The sequence below is a fragment of the Erinaceus europaeus genome, chromosome 15 (genome assembly GCF_950295315.1).
Source record: "Erinaceus europaeus chromosome 15, mEriEur2.1, whole genome shotgun sequence".
Classification (NCBI taxonomy): Eukaryota; Metazoa; Chordata; class Mammalia; order Eulipotyphla; family Erinaceidae; genus Erinaceus; species Erinaceus europaeus.
The window spans coordinates 50,236,527-50,257,515 of NC_080176.1; the positions used below are offsets into that span (position 1 = coordinate 50,236,527).

Consider the following 20,989-nt stretch of genomic DNA (forward strand, 5'->3'; position numbering starts at 1 on the left):
CTGTCTCTATCCAATAAATAAAGATTAAAAATAAAAAAAGAGATTGAGATGGGAAGGCTAAAGAGATCTTTTCTGGGGACGGGATCATGGTGGCCAAGTAAAGTGAACCTGTGTACTTCTCCTCCTGGCATTGATAGCAAAGCCACAGCATGTGAGGGAAAACCCACAGAGACAAGCTTTCAATGACAAGAGACAAAAAGTTAATAACCAGGCAGCAGGGTTCAGATGCCCTCTACAAAGAGAATAATGTCACTCCACGTAACAAAACACAATCAGAAAACATGTACAAGCTATGCAACTCAAATCTGCAAGCTGGCTGTCCCTAAGTAGTGCTACTCCAACCCTGTTCTTACAAACTCTACAGCAATGCAAAAAGGAGAAAAACAGGAGTTGGAAAGGAAGTGACAGTGGAGTCATAGATAGCTACAGCCTTCCCAACTAGGTGGCAGCTTGCCAGAGCTCTTGGAGGACACCATATTGGAATGTGTCTCCATAGTAACAGATCATGGGGCAGAGTCCCAGCTGCTTGCCAGCTAGAAGCTGAACACTGTTACCAGGTAGACTGAGGCCCCAGCTGCATATCAAACTTGAACCTCCACTGGCAGCAACCTACTGACAATAGAGCACTGCAACCCAAAGCTTTTCATCTATAACCAAATACAGACCCCTGAGCCTGGGTCTTCATGAAGCATAAGAAGACAGAGAAAATCAGGCACACTCTTAGACTAAGGCAGCAACGTTGGGGAAAAGAATCCAACAGAGCTACACATGAACCTCCTAAAAAGGGCACCAAAACTATGGTACTAAGAAGCTCATTTGAGATGAGGTCAAAAGAAGAAAACCACATCAAAGCAAAGCAAAGCAGGAGATAACAGAAATCAAAGAGAATGAAAAATATACTAAGTGTGTGTTAGTATATTTTTCATTCTCTTTGATTTCTGTTATCTCCTACTTTTTTTTGCTTTGTGTGTACAAAGTAGAGGTGTCCACCAGAATCCAAGGATCAGTGGTAAGCTGGAGAATAGAAGAAACCACTAAAAGAGAAATCAAGCAAAAAAGAAAAGAAAACAGGTGAAGATAATATAAGAGAGTTGCAGAACAAAATTTGCAACTTAGTGATGGCAGAAGAAATGAGAAAGGGAGAGAATTCTTGAAGAAATATTAGCCTAGAATTTCCCCCAAATAAAGAGGATTGACCTTCAGATCCAGGAAGCTCTAAGAGTTCCAAAGAAAATAAATCCACACCTAAGCTCACCAGACCACACAAAAATCAAAATGGCAAAGATAAAAAATCAAGAGGGGCAGGGCAGTGGTGTACCCAATTGAACACACATTACCATGCACAAGGACCCAGATTCAAGCCCCTGCTCCCCACCTGCATAAGACTGAGAGGGCTGGCTGTGAGGTGGTGGGGGTCCAGTAAGTTTTGGTGGAGGAACAGCGATGCTTAGGGAGTGGGAGTAGTAAACACATTTTGAAGAGATGTGAAATTGCACTTCTAAAAGATTTACAGTCCTGTAAATGAAGATTACCTCAAAAACAAACAAAAAATGTAAAGAATTCTCTTTTAACACCTGATGAGATATTAATGTTCCACCCAGCATCGGACATAATCTGTACAACTGACAGTTCCACCTATAAGGTTCTCTACATTATTTGGTAATATAACTTGCAGAAAACTAATTATATTGAACACTGAAAGGAAGAAAACAATTTAGCAATCCTGAGTATGATATTTTAATTATTAGAGTAGAAAAATGTAGAAAAATAATCACATGTAGGCAAACAGGGACTAATCTTAAGCCCAAAGCATTCAAGTTTATAGAATCCAAACTAGTAAAAACAAAAGACAATGACATACTTATTAAAGCACGTGTGTCATTATAAACTGTGACTCACCATCTCCTGCAGGAAGTCCTCTCTCCTTTTTTTCATCACATTTGTTGCATTCACTGAAGTAAAGCAGCAGAAACATATCCAAAAGTACCCAAATCAAGGAGGTGGCCAGGACCACCTTGCAATATGCAAATTTTCTCATGGCACTTTAAGTCTAATGCAAAATTTTAAAAAATATATATGTAAAATACAAGGATCATGAAAATTATTCCAATCCAGTTTCATCAGAAATCATGTTCATAACCTGTAAAGAGAAAAAACAATGATTAACTTAAAATTCATAGCCTAGAAATGAGCTGTAGATTACTGTAACATGTATGTAATATTTCACTATGGTGAATGCTTATAAAATAGAAATATAATTGTAAAATATATTAAATTATTAGTATTAAATATTAAATATATAAGTAACTCCTGTACAAATTTATATATAATAGGCATAAAACTATTTCATAAAGAGGATTTACAGAAAAAAATCTGCAGGACCCTGCCCTCAGTGTGGGTCAACATTGGTAGGGACTGCCCACACTCCAAAGGGAAGTTAGGTCAACATACTCTGCCAGGAATGAGTGCAACCTAGAACGTAGCTATGACCACAGAATGTGAGCTCAGACTTACAGAGATGCAGAGGTTACAAAGGCTCCTGTGCTGAATATGGACCCCAAGACAGATCAATGGGGTTTAGTTAACAATATTAATATACTTTTCCCATATCTGGAAGCTACTCTCTGCCCAGATCCAGCTTTCTAGTCCTATTTCCAACTCCAACACCATCTTCCCAGACAATACCTTTAGCCCACCTGCACAGTAGCTGTCAGGCTCAAGCAAAAATTAGTAAAGTCATGGGCTCCTTGGAATATACCTAAAATAGACTTCCTAGCTTTTTCCATAATGGAGACTCCAAATATCATCTGCTATATTCTTCCTGTTAGGTTCCTCATTATTAAACTATTGGTTCTGCTTTATATCTTAATGCTTTTTCAGCTACCAATCTGCAGATGCTACCATGACACCAACCTGACTTCCCTGGACCAATGACTTCACCTTTGTACCCTGGAATCCTGCGTCTCCAGAACCCTGCCCCTCTAGGGAAAGATAGAAACAGGCTGGGAGTATGGATCGACCTGTCAGTGCCCATTACAGAAGCCAGACCTTCTACCTTCTGTACCCCATGATGATCCTGGGTTCATGCTCTCAGAGGGATAAAGAGTAGGAAGGCTTTGGGGGACTGGGTGGTGGTACACCTGGTTGAGCATATATGTTATAGTGCACAGGGACCCAGGTTCGAGCCCCAATGCCCACCTGCAGGAAAAAAGCTTTGAGAGTGGTGCAGCAGTGCTGCAAGTGTTTTTCTGTCGCTCTCCCTCTCTATCACCCCCTTCCCTCTTGAATTCTGGCTGTCTCTAGGAAATAAATAAAGATAATAATAAAAAAATTCTTTAAAAGAGTAGGGAGGTTTCCAATGGATGGGGATGAGATATGGAGTTCTGGTGGTGGGAATTGTGTGTAACTGTATCAACAGTATTGTTGACCATTATTAAATCATCATAATAAAAAATCTGAATAGCCAATAAACATGGAGAGGATTGTTCAATTCACTATAATCAGGACAGATGCAAATTAAACAATAAACGAGATTATATACCCACCAAACATATGGGGCTTTACTGCCTTCTAGCTAACTGCTATATTAAATGTTATGGCAAAAGATTAAGTCATTAATTGGTTTAAACCTATAATTTCCAGTCATGTTAGGCCACTCACATTTAATTTCCAGGGTCTAAGAATTAATGAATTCTCCTAGTAACATGTAGCACAGCAATGTAGTGGGCTAATTCTTGTCCATCTGTCCCACTAAGTCTCTTTTTTAAAAAAATTTTTTTATTTTTATTTATTTTCCCTTTTGTTGCCCTTGTTTTTTATTGTTGTTATAGTTATTATTGTTGTTATTGATGTCGTTGGATAGAGAGAAATGGAGTGAGGAGGGGAAGACAGAGAGAGGGAGAGAAACATAGACACCTGCAGACCTGCTTCACCATCTGTGAAGCGACTCCCCTGCAGGTGGGGGGCCAGGGGCTGGAACCGGGATCCTTAGGCCAGTCCTTGCGTTTTGCACCATGTGTGCTTAACCCGCTGCACCACCACCCCACCCAACTCAAGTCTCATTTTTAAAACCCTGCATTCACCAGACATTTAGAAACAAAACTCATGGGAAGTACAGTGAAAAGAAAAGGGTCATAAGACTAAGACATAATCCTGACTGACAATTTTATAAATTTTCTTGATGATTTGCTTTTACCTCCCACTCATATGCCCCCAACCTGTACCCCTAGATAACATGAGAAAATGACTAGAGGAACTGACACAAAATGTGGAAAAGTCAATTGGGAGAGATTAACTGGAAATACTCTGGCCTACAAGGAATCTATCTGAACTGGAACAGTCTCCAGGAAACTTAGACAAGGAGACATTCTGGAATAGCACTTACCAAAGTGTCCATACCACAGCTGATAACAAGAAAGTAAACCAAGTGTGTTCTGATGGAATGGGTAGAAGAAACAGTCCTAAGTGTGCCTAACACTGAAACCCATATGGGCAGATGGTCTGAAGGACTGGGGGTTGGTGGTCCAAGCAGCTGCTTTTACAAGGGCAACTTAGTGTAGCTTGTTTTTATTGTGATGAACAATGTTGTGTTTACCTTTTCAGGGCGGGCCAGAGAGTTTGCTTATGAAAAGAGATAAAATAGCTTTACCTGTTTTATGAGGTTGCTAGACAGCAACTTTTTTTTTTTTGTCATTGTAGTTTCACTTCTGTAGGATGACTTTTTCAGAGAGAGACAGAAAAAGACATGGGGGGGGTACACTGAGACTGAATGAGTGAGAGAAAGAGATTTCTTCCAATGTGGTGAAAATTTCTTCCAATGTGGTGAAATTTTCCTGCATCACACTCATGGCACAGCAGCACACTATCCAAATGAGTTATTTGGTGGGCCCACCAGATAGCTACTTAAGAGACTACCCCCCAAATACTAAGTGGTATTTATAAACATTAATAAAGTTAAGTATTATTTTTGCCCATCTCTCTGAGATCTTTGATCTGTTTCCCAGATCCCTCCTTTCATCACACCAATGGCCCCTGACGGCAAAGTGAGGACAGGGATGCTTCTGTCATATTCGTTCTTCAAAATCATACCATTGGGAGTCGGGCAGTAGTGCAGCGGGTTAAGCACACGTGGCGCAAAGTGCAAGGACCAACGTAAGGATCACAAGCGGTGAAGCAGGTCTGCAGGTGTCTATCTTTCTCTCCCCCTCTCTGTCTTCCCCTACTCTCTCCATTTCTCTCTGTCCTATCCAACAATGAAGATATCAATAACAACAACAATATTAGCTATAACAATAAAAAACAACAAGGGCAACAAAAGGGAATGAATAAATAAATATTAAAAATCATACCATTGATAGATACATCATGTTCAGAGGGAGAAAGCAGCTTCTTCACAAAATTAACCTATAAATTTAATGTAATCCTAATCAAAACACAAATGAACTTTGAGGTACTAGAGTAACTGCAGAAATAGCTAAAATCCTGTGGGGCACCCAGGAACAAAACCGCATATGTACAGAAAACTGCAAACTTGCTACTAAGACCAGAGGTGAAAGCAGGTGCAGGAACAAATGGTTCTCCAGGTGATAAAAATTAAGTTTAGATCTTATACGAATAATAATAATATGTGAATAAAATAACTTAAACTGAAGTTGTCAAAACAAAGTAGCATCCTACTATCAAGTAACGAAGTGGCATTTTGACCTATTATCTACCAGCTAAGGCAAATATGACTGATTAGTTTACAAATTTATGATCTTCACTTCCTGAAAAGTGTGTACGCCAAGATTTCTGCCACTGTCTTTAAGCTAACTAGAGATTACTGAATAAAACTTAGCACTCAGAATGTTCATTCACTAGTAAAAAAAAAAAAAAGTAAGTTTCCAGACATATTCTCGTGCCACCTGGAAATTTAACAAAAATTAGTAGAAATATTAAAAAGTCCAACACAAAAGAATATCCATATCCCATATAAATTTGGGTATCTCTTTCCATAATTATTTCCCCAGGCATTTTCCTAAACTTAGAGTACTTGTGGTGCACATTCCTATAAAGTGTCTAAAACTAGCTGAAGTGTTGCATTCAGTATATTGTCAGTTTCTAAGGGGGTATTAACTTCTAGCAATATCTTTATGGCAAGAAGTTCTTCTAGTTATAAAGTAATATTGGCTTGATGCAGAAAAGATGGCAAACAAAAAGAAATGAAAGATACAAACTCATATGTAAATCTTTAACCAGTTAAATATCATCCTACTGGGTTAGATATGCCTTGTCATTCAACAGCTTAGAATGTTTACTTTGACTCAGAAAATGTCTTGTGTCCCTACTGGGAGATGGACAGAAAGAACTATAAAGATGTAGTATGAGAAATTTTCATAGTGAACTTTTAGTGCCTCTTTAAAATTAGATATGCTTTATCCAACAGACACTAATTTGAAGGGACATATGCACACCTATGTTCTTAGCTGCACTATTCACAAAAGATAAAGAGTGGAAGCAGCCTAAACGACCAGCAACAGATAACTGGCTAAAGAAGTCATGGCATATAGATCCTGTGGAATACTACTCTGCAATAAAAAAGATGTTGTGTCCTTTGGGACAAAATGGATGGAACGGGAGGTGATTGTGCCTAGTGAAATAAGTAAAGAAATAAAACCTAACTACCAGATGGTTTCACTCATATGTGGAATCTAAGACTGGAAACACATAATGAACTTGGGAAAAACCAGACAAACAGAAGCAAGCAAACTGTTTCTAGGACTGTGAGAACTATGGTGGGTATCTCTGGAGGTAAGAGGGTAGGGATACAGAATTTTGGTGGTTGGTGTGCTGTGGAACTATACATTGTAATCTTACAATCTTGAAGTTTAGCAAATAAAAATTTAATGATAAAATAAAATCAGATATGTTCATCAGACACTGTGCCAGGTCTTAGGTAATAAATAGTACATTTTATGTCTTAATAGTGATTTCAAAATAGCCTTGATGTCCACAAAGCTATACCAAGTTACCACTGTTTTGCACAAAAACACAGACAAAATATATACAATCTTAGGTGGTTTTCTGGAAACAAATTTAGCCTTCTGGCCAAAGGAGAGTTAAAGGATGTGGTCAGGTCAACCACAGAGCTTCACCCCGTGGCTTGCTGAATCAGAGCTAGATAGCTACACATCTAGGACTGCACTTTGTCGCGCTGCCTAACGCACGGAAGAACCGCACACAGCAGAGGCAGACAGACAGAAGTCACAGAGGGTCCCCGTGGTAATCAAGTCTCTAATTTTTGTGAACACCCAGTACTCTACCAAATAGCTTTTCTTTCTCAACAGAGTTTAAATTGGGTCATAAACACAACCAAAGTGTGTGGGATGTAGAAAAGACTTAAAGGTAAAATTAAGCAGGTTCTGGCTCACTAATGAGGTTCCCTTCTATTCATAAACACACCTTGTAAGGTAAATACTATTAAAAAAAAAAAGATACCCTTTAGTGCCTTAAATCACAAAAACATACCAGCTATCAAAAGTATGCACCATGATGTCATAGGAAAAAGGATCACAACACAACACAACACATGAACATGAAATCAATCATCCAGTTTAAGGATAGGAACATTCTATCAAAGTTCCTTTTCCAATGCCATCTCTTCCCCAGCTCCTCAAAAGCAACCTCTATTCCAAATTTACTATTCTACCTTTCCTGATATTTTTACTTTGCTGATAGCACTAGCAATGCTTTGTAAATATTTGTCTACTTCTGATCTTATAAGTGGAAAGTCTTAAGATTTGATTTTTTTTTTCTTTGAACTCTGTGTTCCTGAAATTCATTCATGTGACATGTAATCAAGTCAATTCAGTTTTACTACAGAACAGTATTCAACTGACAGACCATCCCATAGTTTATGCATTCTGCTCTCTTTTGTTGTCACTAGGGCTTCCTACTCCAAGCCTACTTTTACAAATTGAAAGAAACACTGTGACACTGGTGCTTCCCCCAGTCCTGTGGGAGCCTGGGCTAGAAATTGGGTCATGCACTTTTTTTGTTTTTTTAAATAGAGACAGAAATTGGTAGGGAAGGGTAGGATGGAAAGGGAGGGAGAGAGAGAGAGAACTGCAGCACTGCTTGTGAAGCTTCCTCTTGAACGCTGGTTCTTTCATATGGTAATATATGCCTTCTAACACCACCTACCTCTGGGCCATGCAATTCTAAGTGAGTTAGTTCACTGGCATGTTCTTTTTGTTTGTTTTTTTTGTTGTTCTCTTACAGTAAGGTCATTCTTTATTTCTAAATCAACAGTCACACATGTTAGAGAAGTTGTGAGTTCTAGCTCATGTTTATAATTTATGTCAGAATTTATGTATGTATACATGAACAATCATTTAAGTTTGGAGCCTGATTTTTTTTATTAGTGATTTATAAGACTGTAAGATAATAAGGGTATTGCTCCATACCATTTCCCACCACCAAAGTTCTGTTCCCCCAATGACAACCACTGTTGCTCTGCCCAGGTCTGAGATACAGATTCACTATGTATTTTTTCTTTTACATATTTATTTATTCCCTTTTGTTGCTCTTGTTGTAGTTATTGTTGTTATTGATGTCATCGTTGTTGGGTAGGACAGAGAGAAATATAGAGAGGAAGGGAAGACAGAGAGGGGGAGAGAAAGACACCCGCAGACCTGCTTCACTGTCTGTGAAGCGACTCCCCTGCAGGTGGAGGGCTAGTGGCTTGAACCAGGATCATTAAGCCAGTCCTTGCGCTTTGTGCTACCTGTGCTTATTAACCTGCTGCGCTACTGCCCGACTCCCTCACTATGTATTTTTCAAACATACTTTTATGTTTCAATTCTTCATATTCCACAAGTGAAATAATCAGGTGGTTGTCTTTCACTTCCTTACTTCACTGAGCGGAATCACCTCTAGTTCCATCCATTTCAGTCCCAGAGGACATAATACTGCCTTAATTGCTGAGCTGTGCTCCATTAAGTTCTATGTCCTGTGACTTTTTTCTCCAGTCATCAGTTGATGGGCATTTAGGTTGTTCCTGTATTTTGGCCATTGTGAATAGTGCTTATGTCCCTTTGAATTACTGTTTTCAAGTCTTTGAGATAAAATTCTAGAAGTGGTACTGCTCGATCATAAGGTATTTCCATTTGCATTTGTGTGAAGATCCCCATTCTTTTCTCCTTAATGGCTGCACCAGTTTGCATTCCCACCAGCAATGCTAGAGTTCCTCTTTCTCTACCTCCTCCCCAACACTTATCGTTTCCTGTTGATGAAGGCCATTTTTACAGGTGTGAGGTAGAATCTCAACAAGATTTCAACTGGTCTTTCTCTAATGAATGAAGTGGAACATTTCTGCATGTCTGTGGACCATGTGCATCTCTTTAGAGAACTATTTTTTATTCGGTTTTATTTTTGTTGAGCTGGATGAGTTCTTTATAAATGTTTAATATCAACTGCTTGTCAGATTTGTGTGAGCAAATATCTTCTCTCAGATGCTGTGTTTCCTGTTCTTCCTTGTGGAGTTTTTTGTTTGTTTTTTATGTTTAGAAGGTTTTGTATTTGGCATATTTTCATTTATTTAATCTTGTTTTAGTTGCCCTTGCCCATAGGAGTCTTCAAATGCATCTTTGATGTTAAGGTCCTAAAGTATTTCACTGATATGTTCTTCTATGCATTTTATAGTTTCAGGTCTAATATCCAGATTCTGATTGTTTTATGTTGAGCTAATTTTGGTGCATGGTGTTAAGTGGTGGTCTAGTTTCATTTTTTTCTGCACGTGGCTGTCCAGTTCTCCCAGCACCACTTGTTGAAGAGACTTTATTTTCTGCACTAGACAGTTTTGGCCCCTTTGTCATATATTAGATACCTATACATGTATGGGTTTAGTTCTGGGCTTCTAATTCTGAGCCAGTACCACACTCTTAACTACTACTGCTTCGTACTATAAACTGAAGTCAGGGATTGTGATGCCTCCATTTTTCTTCTTTTTCCTGAGGAGCTCTTTTGCTATTTTTTTTTTATGGTTCCACCCAAATTTTTGGATAAGTTGCTCAATTTCCTTGAAATGTGTCACTGAGATTTTGATAGGAATTGCTTTGAACTGATAGATTGCTTTTGGCAGGAAGCCATTTTTATCCTTTCTATTCTAAATGTTCACTGGATTCCCTCCCTGCCCCCCACCACCCCAGACCAGGTTTCTGTTCTTATAAGCAATACTGCTATGAACATAACTGAGAATGTTTCTTTGTATGCACATATACAAGTATTTATTGTGAACTGGGGTCAGCAGAATTTTTCTGCCAAGGCAAACACTTTGGATTCTGTGGATATGAGACTTCCGTTGTAACTATTCAATTCTGGAGGTATACCACAAAAGTAGCCAAGACCAATATGTAAGCAACTAAGTGTGTCAGTATTCCAAGACTTCATTTAAGGACACTGAAATTTGAATTTCATATAATTTTCACATTAGCAGTGGCAAATAAATATTACCTTTGCTTTTTTAAAACATTTAAAATGTAAAAATCTTTGTTAACTCATAGTCATACCAATGCCTGACCTAATTCACATATCTAAGGATATCAGATCACAGGAATTAAATATTATCAATATAACTAAATATAACCAATGTGTATCTTCAGGTAGTATAAGACAAAAACAAGAGTTCTATGTGATTTATATCCCTGCCAACACTTACTGATGTCACACTTTAGATATTTTATTAGGTATATTTTGTTTACACTTGATTTTGATTAAAACAAATCTAAAATCTAAGTTAAGTACATCTATTTGACTTAATATTATATTTGTGTTTCCCCACCATCTTCAACATCTGATCATTTCTTTTTTTTTTTTTTTTACAAAAATGTTTCTGTTGAAATATTCCACTCTTTTATTGGGTGGGATGTTTTTCCTTTTCCCAGTTAGTTTTAAAGATCTTTTTATAGTCTGAATTCTAATTACATGTCAGTTTTTATGTACTACAAGTATCTTTTTCCAACTTTATAACATTCTTCATAAGTTTTTTTAGTGGCTCTCACTTAGTTTGTGTTAAGAAATTTCCATTATTTAGAGACCACGGAAATGTTTTGTACCTAAAAATTTAACTTTTTAAAAAAATATATGTTGCTTTTAAAATTTAATCATTTAAAATATTTTCTTTATATATTGATACTACACAGTGCAGGGGAGAGAACCAGAGCATCAGTCTAGCATATGGGATACCAAAAATCAAACTTGGGGCTTCATGATTTCAAGTTCAGTGCCCTATACACTGCACCAGGTTCTAGGTCCCAAAATTTATAAAGTTTTACTTTTTACATTTAAGTAGTTTCTCCCATGTGAATAATCAATTGTCTCAGAACTACTTATGGAAAGTTCATCTTCTCCCTGAAGATGTGTAATGCCAACTTTGTCATGAACTAGGTTTCCAAAGTTCTGTTCTGTTCCCAATACAACACTGCCTTTTAATTACTATAGCTTTATATAATTCTTGACATATGGTAAAACAAATGTTTTCACCTTTCCCTACTTCAAGAGTACTTTGACCACTCTTGCATAGTTGAAACCCCTGGTTTTGCTCCCTGGCACCACATAAGTAAATGAATCTTTTAAAAGGTAGGATAACAAATGAAAAATTTAACTTCAAAGAAAAACCTTGTTCTAAAAAAGCTTGGGGCAAAGTAGAGTAAGTACTATCATATCCTGTTTAGAAACTTCCCTATCTGGTTGTCTTTTTCCTTCCAGATTTCCTGAGTCGATGTTCTTTAGTAATGTGAATGGCTTTTTTCCTTCCAGATTTCCTGAGTCGATGTTCTTTAGTAATGTGAACTGCATGCTCCTCTGACTGGTGCTAAGCAGGGTGGTAAGAACTTGAGCAGTGAGGATCAGTGCCTTTGTGTCTGTGCCATTTGCAATATCTGCCATGGTATGAGAACAAGAACATTACTGGCCAAGACTCAGTAACGTATTGAGAGTTACTACAGCATTGCTTTGCCGATTGGTATAGTCCCAGTGATCTAACACAGGGCTTTAACTATGCAAGTTACATTCTGTAATACTGACCCACTTCCCTGCCCCTAACAGTTTAGTTACTATTTTGTTACTACTATTTTGTTACTGCCCCTAACAGTTTAGTTACTATTTTGATGCCAATCTGTTTGCTTTAGTCATCAATATTCCACATTTCAGTGAAAACCATCCAGTAGTTGTCCTTCATCTCTAGTTATTTCAGCCTGTACAATAGCCTCCAGTTCCATTCATTTTACCTTGAATGATACAACATATCAACTTTTCTAGAGGTGGCATATTACTCCAATGAACATATATGCCAAGACTGTCTTTATCCAACAATTTTTTACATTTTACTTTATTTTTATTTTTTAAATCATATCATACATCAAAAACGACAACAGCAACAAATGTTGGACAAAGGAACCCTCCTGCACTGCTGGTGGGAATCCATCTTTTTAAACCCCGTAATCCACAGTTTAAAAATCTCATTGTTGTCTTTATTTGCATTTCTCTGAAAATCAGTGACCCAGAGCAATTTTCCATATGTCTGTTGGCCCTTTGTATTTCTTCTGTAGTTAATATTCTGTTCATCTCCTCTGCCTTTTGGATTGGGTCATTTGCTTTTTTGATGCTGAGTTTGGTGAGCTCTTTACATTTTTGGGTATTAGCCTCTTTGATGTATTGGGGAGCAGTTTGGAGAACCCTCGTAAGGCTTGAAATAGACCTTTCATATGAACCAGTAATTTCTCTCCTAGGGATATATCCTAAGAACTCAATTACAACCATCCAAAAAGATAAGTGTACAACTATGTTCATAGCAGCACAATTTGTAATAGCCAAAACCTGTAAGCAACCCAGGTACCCAACAACAGATGAATGGCTGAGAAAGTTGTGGTATATATACTCAATGGAATACTACTCAGCCATTAAGAATAGTGAACCCATCTTCTCTGACCCATCTTGGATGGAGCTAGAAGGAATTATGTTAAGTAAGCTAAGTTAGAAAGCGAAAGACAAGTATGGGATGATCCCACCCATAAACAGAAGTTAAGAAAGAAGAACAGACAGGAAAAAGCAAAGTAGAATTTGATTGAGTTTGTAGTATTTCACCAAAGTAAAATACTCTGGATGGAGGGTGAGGGTAGATTTTCAATTTCGCTATAAAGGGGTGAGTATAGGGACACAGAGCTTTGGTGGTGGGAATGGTGCTAATATACACTTCTGTTAACTTATAATCTTATAAGTCACTAATCAATATGAGGGGGAAAATAGAAATGAATGTCTCAAATTCTTTGATGCTTAGACCTGAGTTCTAAGCATATATTCCTTTAATCTAAGCACTTAAGGTTTCAAATTGGTAACCTGATAGAAATTTAACAGTGAGTTTAAATTGTTTATACATTTCTAAAAATGACAATTTATTGGAAATATTAAATCACCTATAGCCTTAGACCAGGGAGACCAGAAGCAACTGGTTGCGCCACTATGTAAGATACAGCTATATGTATATAGCATTAAATGGCATAAATCTTGGTAAGACTTTGTATGATACAGCAAATCCTAAACATGGGATTTTCAAAGTAAACCAAGTTCCCAAATAACTTGGTTACAATTACAGCTATCTATTTCCTCCTTAAACTCTAAGACAGCAGGACTACCTTCCCCATTCTCTATAAAAACTCCTATTTCTCCCAGACCCAGTCCCGGAACTTCTGGGGTGTGGCTTATTTTCCTACACACTTCTCTCGACCCATACCATTTGATACTGCATCTGCTAAGCTCAACCAAATCAATGCACCTTGACACGTTTCACTTCGGATGGTGTCCAGAGACGCCAGGCATGGAATGTCAACCCATCAGTTCCAGTACTCTTGCCACCAAGTTACAGATGCTACCATTATGTGAACCTGACTTCACTGGACAGATGACCTCACCAAGTACCCTGGAACCCCGCCTCCCCAAAGCCCTACCCCACTAGAGAAAGATAGAAACAGGATGAGGGTATGGATCAACCTGTCAATGCCCATGTCCAACCGAAAAGCGATTACAGAAGCCAGACCCCACCACCACCTTCTGCACCCCATAATGATCCTGGGTCCATGTTTCCAGAGGGATAAAGAATAGGAAAGCTTCCAATGGAAGGGATGGGATGCAGAATTCTGGTGGTGGGAATTGTGTGCAATTGTACCATAAGCTCTTATCGTATAGTCTTGTCGATCATTATTAAATCAATTTAAAATAATGGATGGTTTACTTACTATTTCTGAGAATCCGCAAATTCTGTAAAAAAAAAAAAAAGTAAATAAAAAAAAAGATATCGCGGGTGGTAGTGCAGCAGAGTAAGAGGACATGGCGCGAAGCACAAGGACCAGCGCAAGGATGCTGGTTCAAGTGCCGGCTCCCCACTGGCAGGGAGGTCACTTCACAGTCGGTGAAGCAGGACTGCAGGTATCTTTCTCTCCCCTCTCTGTCTTCCCCTTCTCTCTCCATTTCTCTCTATCCTGTCCAACAACAGCAGCAGCAATGGCGACAACAAGGTTAGCAACAAGGGCAACAAAATGGGAAAAATGGCCACCAAGAGCAGTGGATTCGTAGTGCAGGCACTGAAGACCAGCAACAACCGGTCCGAGCCCGCAGCTCCCTACCTGCGGGGAGTCACTTTGAAAGTGGTGAAGCAGGTCTGCAGGTGTCTATCTTTCTCCCCTGCTCTGTCTTCCCCTCCTCTATCCATTTCTCTCTGTCCTATCCAACAACAGCTATGACAACAATAAAAATAACCACTACAACAAGGGCAACAAAATGGAAAAAAATGACCTCCAGGAGCAGTGGATTCATGGTATAGGCACCGAGCCTCAGTGATAACCCTGGTGGCAAAAAAAAAAAAAAGGGGGTGGGCGGAGCCAAGATGGTGACTTGGAAGCAGCAGCTGGCTTGAGCTCCAACAAGCAGCATCTTGTGACCTGGGATTCTCTGGATATGGTTCCAGATGCGAGCATGATGCCAACCAGACTTCCCTGGTCAGACAACCCCACCAATGTGTCCTGGAGCTCCACTTACCCAGAGCCCTTCCCCACTAAGGAAAGAGAGAGACAGGCTAGCAGTATGGATCGACCTGTCAATGCCCATGTTAAGCGGGGAAGCAATTACAGAAGCCAGACCTTCAACCTTCTGCATCCCACAATGAACTTGGGTCCCATACTCCCAGAAGGTTAAAGAATAGGAAATCTGTCAGGGGAGGGGATGGGATACAGAGTTCTGGTGGTGGGAATTGTGTGGAGTTGTGCCCCTCTTATCCTCTGGTTTAGCCAATGTTTCCTTTTTATAAATAAGAACTTTTTTTTTTTTAAAAAAAAAAAGAGAGATCACATTGTTTTTAAGTCACCCACAAGGAAAACCTTCATATTAAGAAGTTAATTTAGCAGTATCTTCACTGAACTATCTGAAGTTCAAATTTCTTATTGTTTTTAATATGACATATCCCAATATATAATACATATAGTTGTAGACAAAATGTAAAATCCAAAAGTCATCAGTTTATGACTTGATAAAAGAAAAGAATCCCAAACTTCCCCTCAGAGAAGTGATATTTGTTAACTATTTCTACTATCAATTATTTTTTTAAGTTCAGAATATTACATTCTAAAGAATGTATCTAGCATTGAACTTTACATTCTGAAAATACATTATATCAGCTAGGACTCTGGGAAGAAAGAGTTAATCTAGTAGTTAAGTATGACTCTATCCTTGCCAATCCCTAAAATGACCCCTAGCCAATTTCTGACAATTTAATAGGAATGTCCAGGATCACTGGTAAGGATGTTAAAGCAGTGGATCAAGACGTACCAGGTTGTCAGTGGTGTTTTAAATGATCAACAAGATTTATGATGTGCACCTGGTATTTGGTCAATGGCCTAAATCTCCATTACCAGGGCTCATCATACGGCAGGAATGTGCTTATGTGATCAGTTTCCTGTAAGAAGTTGAATTGTACCTCTTTGACCAGAAAAAAAATCTTATATATGTTTCTATCATTTACACAGAGGAAACCATGTCTAAGTGAGCCTGGCTGATGGAAGTCTTGTGTCATATACAAATATAATAAGGAAAAGTGACGATGCTAATTAATTAGCACTGAGGATAGCTAAGTTTGACAGTTACTAAGTTGGAATTTCTAACAAGCCAGAATCTTGAAGTATAAGTCAGAAGCTTGAAGTACTCATAAAAACTCGTTAGAAACCTCTAGAGCTGTAAAATCAAGCTCTAATCTAAAGACAAGTGTGACCCTGAAGTTATTCACTCTAGCTATCAACTTACCCCAGAGTGGTTTTGCAAATGAATTCATATCCCAAATCCATATGTCCCACATCTCCTGTTAATAAATAAATAAAATTCCTAAAATCAGAGTATTACAGATTAGCTCTATCCTCCCCATACCTCAGCTATCCTATTGCACTGAACTACAGGCCAGTAACTTCCTAAGGACAAAGGGCATTATCCCTCAAAGACTATCTGAAAACTAAGTATTCACCCACACAATGTCTAGTATGTGAAAGAGTTAGTCAATGAGTAAAGTATTACTGAGATCTAACACCAAGTGCCATGGAAATGCTTCCTCTTCCTCTTCATTTTTTTTTTCCTCCAGGGTTATGATTATTGTTGGTATTCAGTGCACTACAAATTCACTGCTCCTGGTGGCCATTTTTTTTTCATTGCTGTTGTTGTTGCTGCTATTGTTATTTATGGATAGGACAGAGAGAAATTGAGAGAGGAGGGGAAGACAGAGGGGAAGAGAAAGAAGAAGACCTGAAGACCTGCTTTACTGTTTGTTAAGTGACTCCCTGCAGGTGGGTAGCCGAGGGTTCAAACCGGGATCTTTGCACTGGTCTGCACTTTGCACTATGTGCACTTAACCTGGTGTGCTACTGCCAGGCTCCAGTATGCTTCCTCTTCTTAGAAATCTGTTAGGTTATTTCCTTTTCTGGTGGTAAAGTCAAAGCCATTTCAAAGACAGATATTGTCTGTCTCTTATCCCAATCCCCCACTCTTGTTTTTTTACTGCATTAGACCCCATCTGAATTCAAGTGACCATGTTCTTTTTACAGTACCTATTCTTAATTGGTCCAAGATAACCAAATTTCTTCTAGCCCTCCTGCTAGTGTGAGTGAGCAAATGTTAACCAACAGAATCTGTTAGGAAAGTCTATTAGGAAAAACAGGCTTCAAGAAGTTATGCTCCTACACAGAGATGCTGAAGGAGAAATTATATTTATCCATCGTTATATATATTATATATGCATATATATGTATGTGTAGGGAGGTTGTGGAGATATGGTGGAGCCTGGCAGGGCTTGACCTGAGAGGTGAGTCCATCCTGATAAGTCTCTCTCTCTATGGAGGAGTTGAGCAAAAGGGGGGGGACACATGAACCTCAAAAGGTTGGCGGCCATGTAAGTCTTCCCTCCCCCACAAAAATATTCTGAATCTTCCCACGGGGAGGCCGGCATTCCTTAAAAAACATTAAGCCTGCTCCACCCTACATTCCCTAACACTATGGCCCATCCTTTTATTATCTACATATCAATCTTCTGCTTTATCTTACAAATGACTAAAGGTCTTCTTCCTAATTCCCCACAGGGTATTGCTAATCTTACCAATTGAACCCCTAGCAACAGCTGCTGGGGAAGTCCATACCATTCCCCGGCCTCCTTTGCCTTTCTCCACCCCTTTCCTAACCATGTATGGTATTGTCAAGCCACTTCAGTGTCTGTCTTGTCTGTTCCATGTCCCGACCTGGGGGAGGGTGGACCTGCAGACAGGGAGGCTGACGCTGGCCATTGCAGTTTGCACCACGTGGCTTAACCAGGTGTGCTACAGCCCGGCATGTATGTGTATATATACATATGTATATACATGTGTATATATAACATATATTTGCATATTACTGTAAAAGTGCTAGTCATCTTGCTGAGAATACCAAAATAAATACATGGAGTGTACAGGGGACCATGAGGACACAGAACAGATCAGCCCTGAAATCTGTATCTGAGCTTCTTGTCATATAAGTTGCTAAAGTTAGCTAGGAATTCTGCTGTTATAGTAAAAACTATCCCAACACAGCACTACCACAAAGGTCAAAGGTCAGGGGAAGTTATGAATTTCTTCCTATGTTTTAAACTTTTATATTTTGAATATGAATGTCAAATCACTACCATAGACCATTATGTTGGGGTTTCAAAAAAGCTCTCTTGTCTCCAAAGTATACATTCAGATAATAGGAAATACACTGCCAAGAAAAAAAACAATGGAAACCCCCCATCTATTTCTCTGAGAAATGAATGTTCCAGCAGGAACTTTCAAACAAGCCAAGGACCCATGCTATGCCCTGGTCATGGAGGCCCCAGTGTCTTCATGTCTCTTGGTTTTTCACCAAGATACCACCCTTGGCCACAAATTTTATAATGTTGTGCTTTCTCCCTCAAGTCATCATCATTCTTTCTTAGCATTCTTTTCTTAGCAGCTTCTGTGTCTTCATTTCCTGTCTCAAATTTCTCAACTTTTCAACCCCATATCATTTGGCATAATTTTTCTAAAACTGTTTATCCAGTCATTCTGCTCTCCTAACTCCCATCAGGCTCTTTGTCAAGCTCATTCTACATGTCTTAGCCTCTTAAGTAACATCATTACCCCCCATGTACTCTTTATCCTTCCCTAGTGCTTTACTTATAAAAAAAAAAATCAATATATTACTATGTTAATTGTTTATATAGTAAGTTTCACGAGACAAGAGACTTTATTTTAATGTTATTTCTATAGTATCAGGAATAGTACTTAATAGTTGATAGAAGTGTTCAAAAATTATTGAAAAAGAAAAGCAATACTAGGGCCAGCAAGGTAGTTCAATGGTAAAACATATGTCTGGTACTCAGGGAAATCTGACTAACAAAAACACAAGTGCTAGTAAGGAATAAAGAAATGGAGCACTAATACTATGTCGTTCCAAAAATAACTTGGCATGACCACTCTGGAGAGCAATCTGGCAATATCTAGTAAAGCTGAAAAAAAATCCTACATCTCAGATATTCTACTTCTAGTTATACAGCATGGTATCTCATATATATATATATATATATATATATATATATATATATATATGAAGAGACATATGCAAAAGTAAGCAACTTAAATATGCATCAAGAGAAAAACCAATAAACTACTGACAAATAAGAGATAGCAGTTATAATCAAACAAGAACTATATGCATAAATATTAGTAAACAGCACTGAGTTAAAAACAACAAGCAGGAGACAAAGTATGTCCCCCATGTATACCATTTTTTAAAAAATATTTACTTATTCCCTTTTGTTGACCTTGTTTTTTATTGTTGTAGTTATTATTGTTGTTATTACTGATGTCATCATTGTTGGATAGGACAGAGAGAAATGGAGAGAGAAGTGGGAGACAGAGAGGGGAAGAGAAAGATAGACACCTGCAGACCTGCTTTACCACATGTGACAGGGCTCCCCTGCAGGTGGAGAGCTGGAGGCTTGAACTGGGATCCTTCCGCCGGTCCTTGTGCTTTGCACCCATGTATACCTTTTAAATTCTGAAATAAGGCATATTGGCTGTGGACACAGTTATTTTTTATAAATAACAACATGTATGAGAATGCTAGCCCAAATTCATATTATGGTTGTTAAGAGAAAGGGAAAGGCTTCAACTCTGTTCGAACTTTTATCACATGAAAGATCTAAATCACACCAGGTTGAGTGCACACATTACAATGATCAACGACTCTGTTCAAGTCCCGGGTCTCCAACCTGCACAGTGAAAGCTTCACAAGCATGAGCAATGCTGCAGTATCTTCTCTTTCTCTGACTCTATGCAATAAAAATAAAAAAAAAATTTTTTTCTTAAATAAAAGAAAAATCTAGGGGGCTGATTCAAGTGCACATGGAGCAAAGCACAAGGACCAGTGCAAAGATCCAGGTTCGAGCCCCCGGCTCCCCACCAAAAGGGGGGTTGTTTCACAGATAGTGAAACAGATCTGCATGTCTGCAGGTGTCTATCTTTCTCTTCCCCTCCTCTCTCGATTTCTCTCCATGCTATCCAACAACAACAATAACAACAAGGACAACAAAATGGAAAAAATGGCCTCCAGGAGCCATGGATTTATAGTGCAGTCAGTGAGCCCCAGCGAAAACCCTGGAGGCACAAAAAAGAAAAGAAAGATTTAAATTCTGTGTGGCCAGGAAGGTGGTTACTCAGTAGACAGCATATAAGACTTGTGTGCATGAGACGCCAGGTTCAATATCTGTCACTGCATATGCCACATCAGTGCTGGGGTGATGGCTCACTCATGGCGGTCTGGGGGAGTGTGTATCCAGTGGGATTTTCTCAAAAACAGCTACTTGACTCTTTCTTGTGATTCAGATTGTTGTATTACCATAAGTGACAAATGGTTTATCCTGGCCCGCCCTGAAGACTAAGATAAAATCAGAAATCATTGGGTTGGGATATGGAAAAGATACTAAAAGGATCCTGACCACCATGGAAACTGGGACATTTTACTTTCAACCCCTTCATTCATCCTGTTGCCCCCAAACATGAACAGAAAAGATGGAACTACAAGAGTTAGAATTTCTAACCATTAGGTGACCTCAGAGAAAATGCCACAAGCTAAAGATTAGAATAAATAGGAAGCAGGATCCTTGTAAGTACACAACTGTTATTTGGGGGTGGGGATGGGAAGATGGGACAATAGAACACTCTTTTAAAGCACCTTTTTTTAAGGGTTGAGGGAGGATAGATCTTTTAGATCCAATCAAACCTAACCATAATTGACAAGCAAAGAGGGGAGACTTTTTTTTTTGCCTCCAGGGTTTTCGCTGGGCCTCAGTGCCTGCACTATGAATCCACTGCTCCTGGTGGCCATACCCCCCACCCTTTTTTTAAGAGGATAGGATAGAGAGAAATTGAGA

General features: G+C 38.8%; 1 protein-coding gene across 6 annotated transcripts in view; it reads right to left on the reverse strand.

Moving 5' to 3' along the window:
* Positions 1-20,989, reverse strand: part of GALNT1 (polypeptide N-acetylgalactosaminyltransferase 1) — a 105,225-nt gene that overhangs the window by 55,368 nt on the left and 28,868 nt on the right. For 3 of the 6 annotated variants that reach the window (XM_060173721.1, XM_060173722.1, XM_060173724.1), the window contains one exon: positions 1,900-2,140. In XM_060173721.1, coding sequence (XP_060029704.1) covers positions 1,900-2,038 — 139 coding nt within the window. In that variant the 5' untranslated portion in view covers positions 2,039-2,140. Of the gene's footprint in view, positions 1-1,899; positions 2,143-16,326; positions 16,382-20,989 lie in introns of those variants that run through there. The other 3 variants (XM_060173723.1, XM_060173725.1, XM_060173726.1) reach the window with 2 other exon arrangements.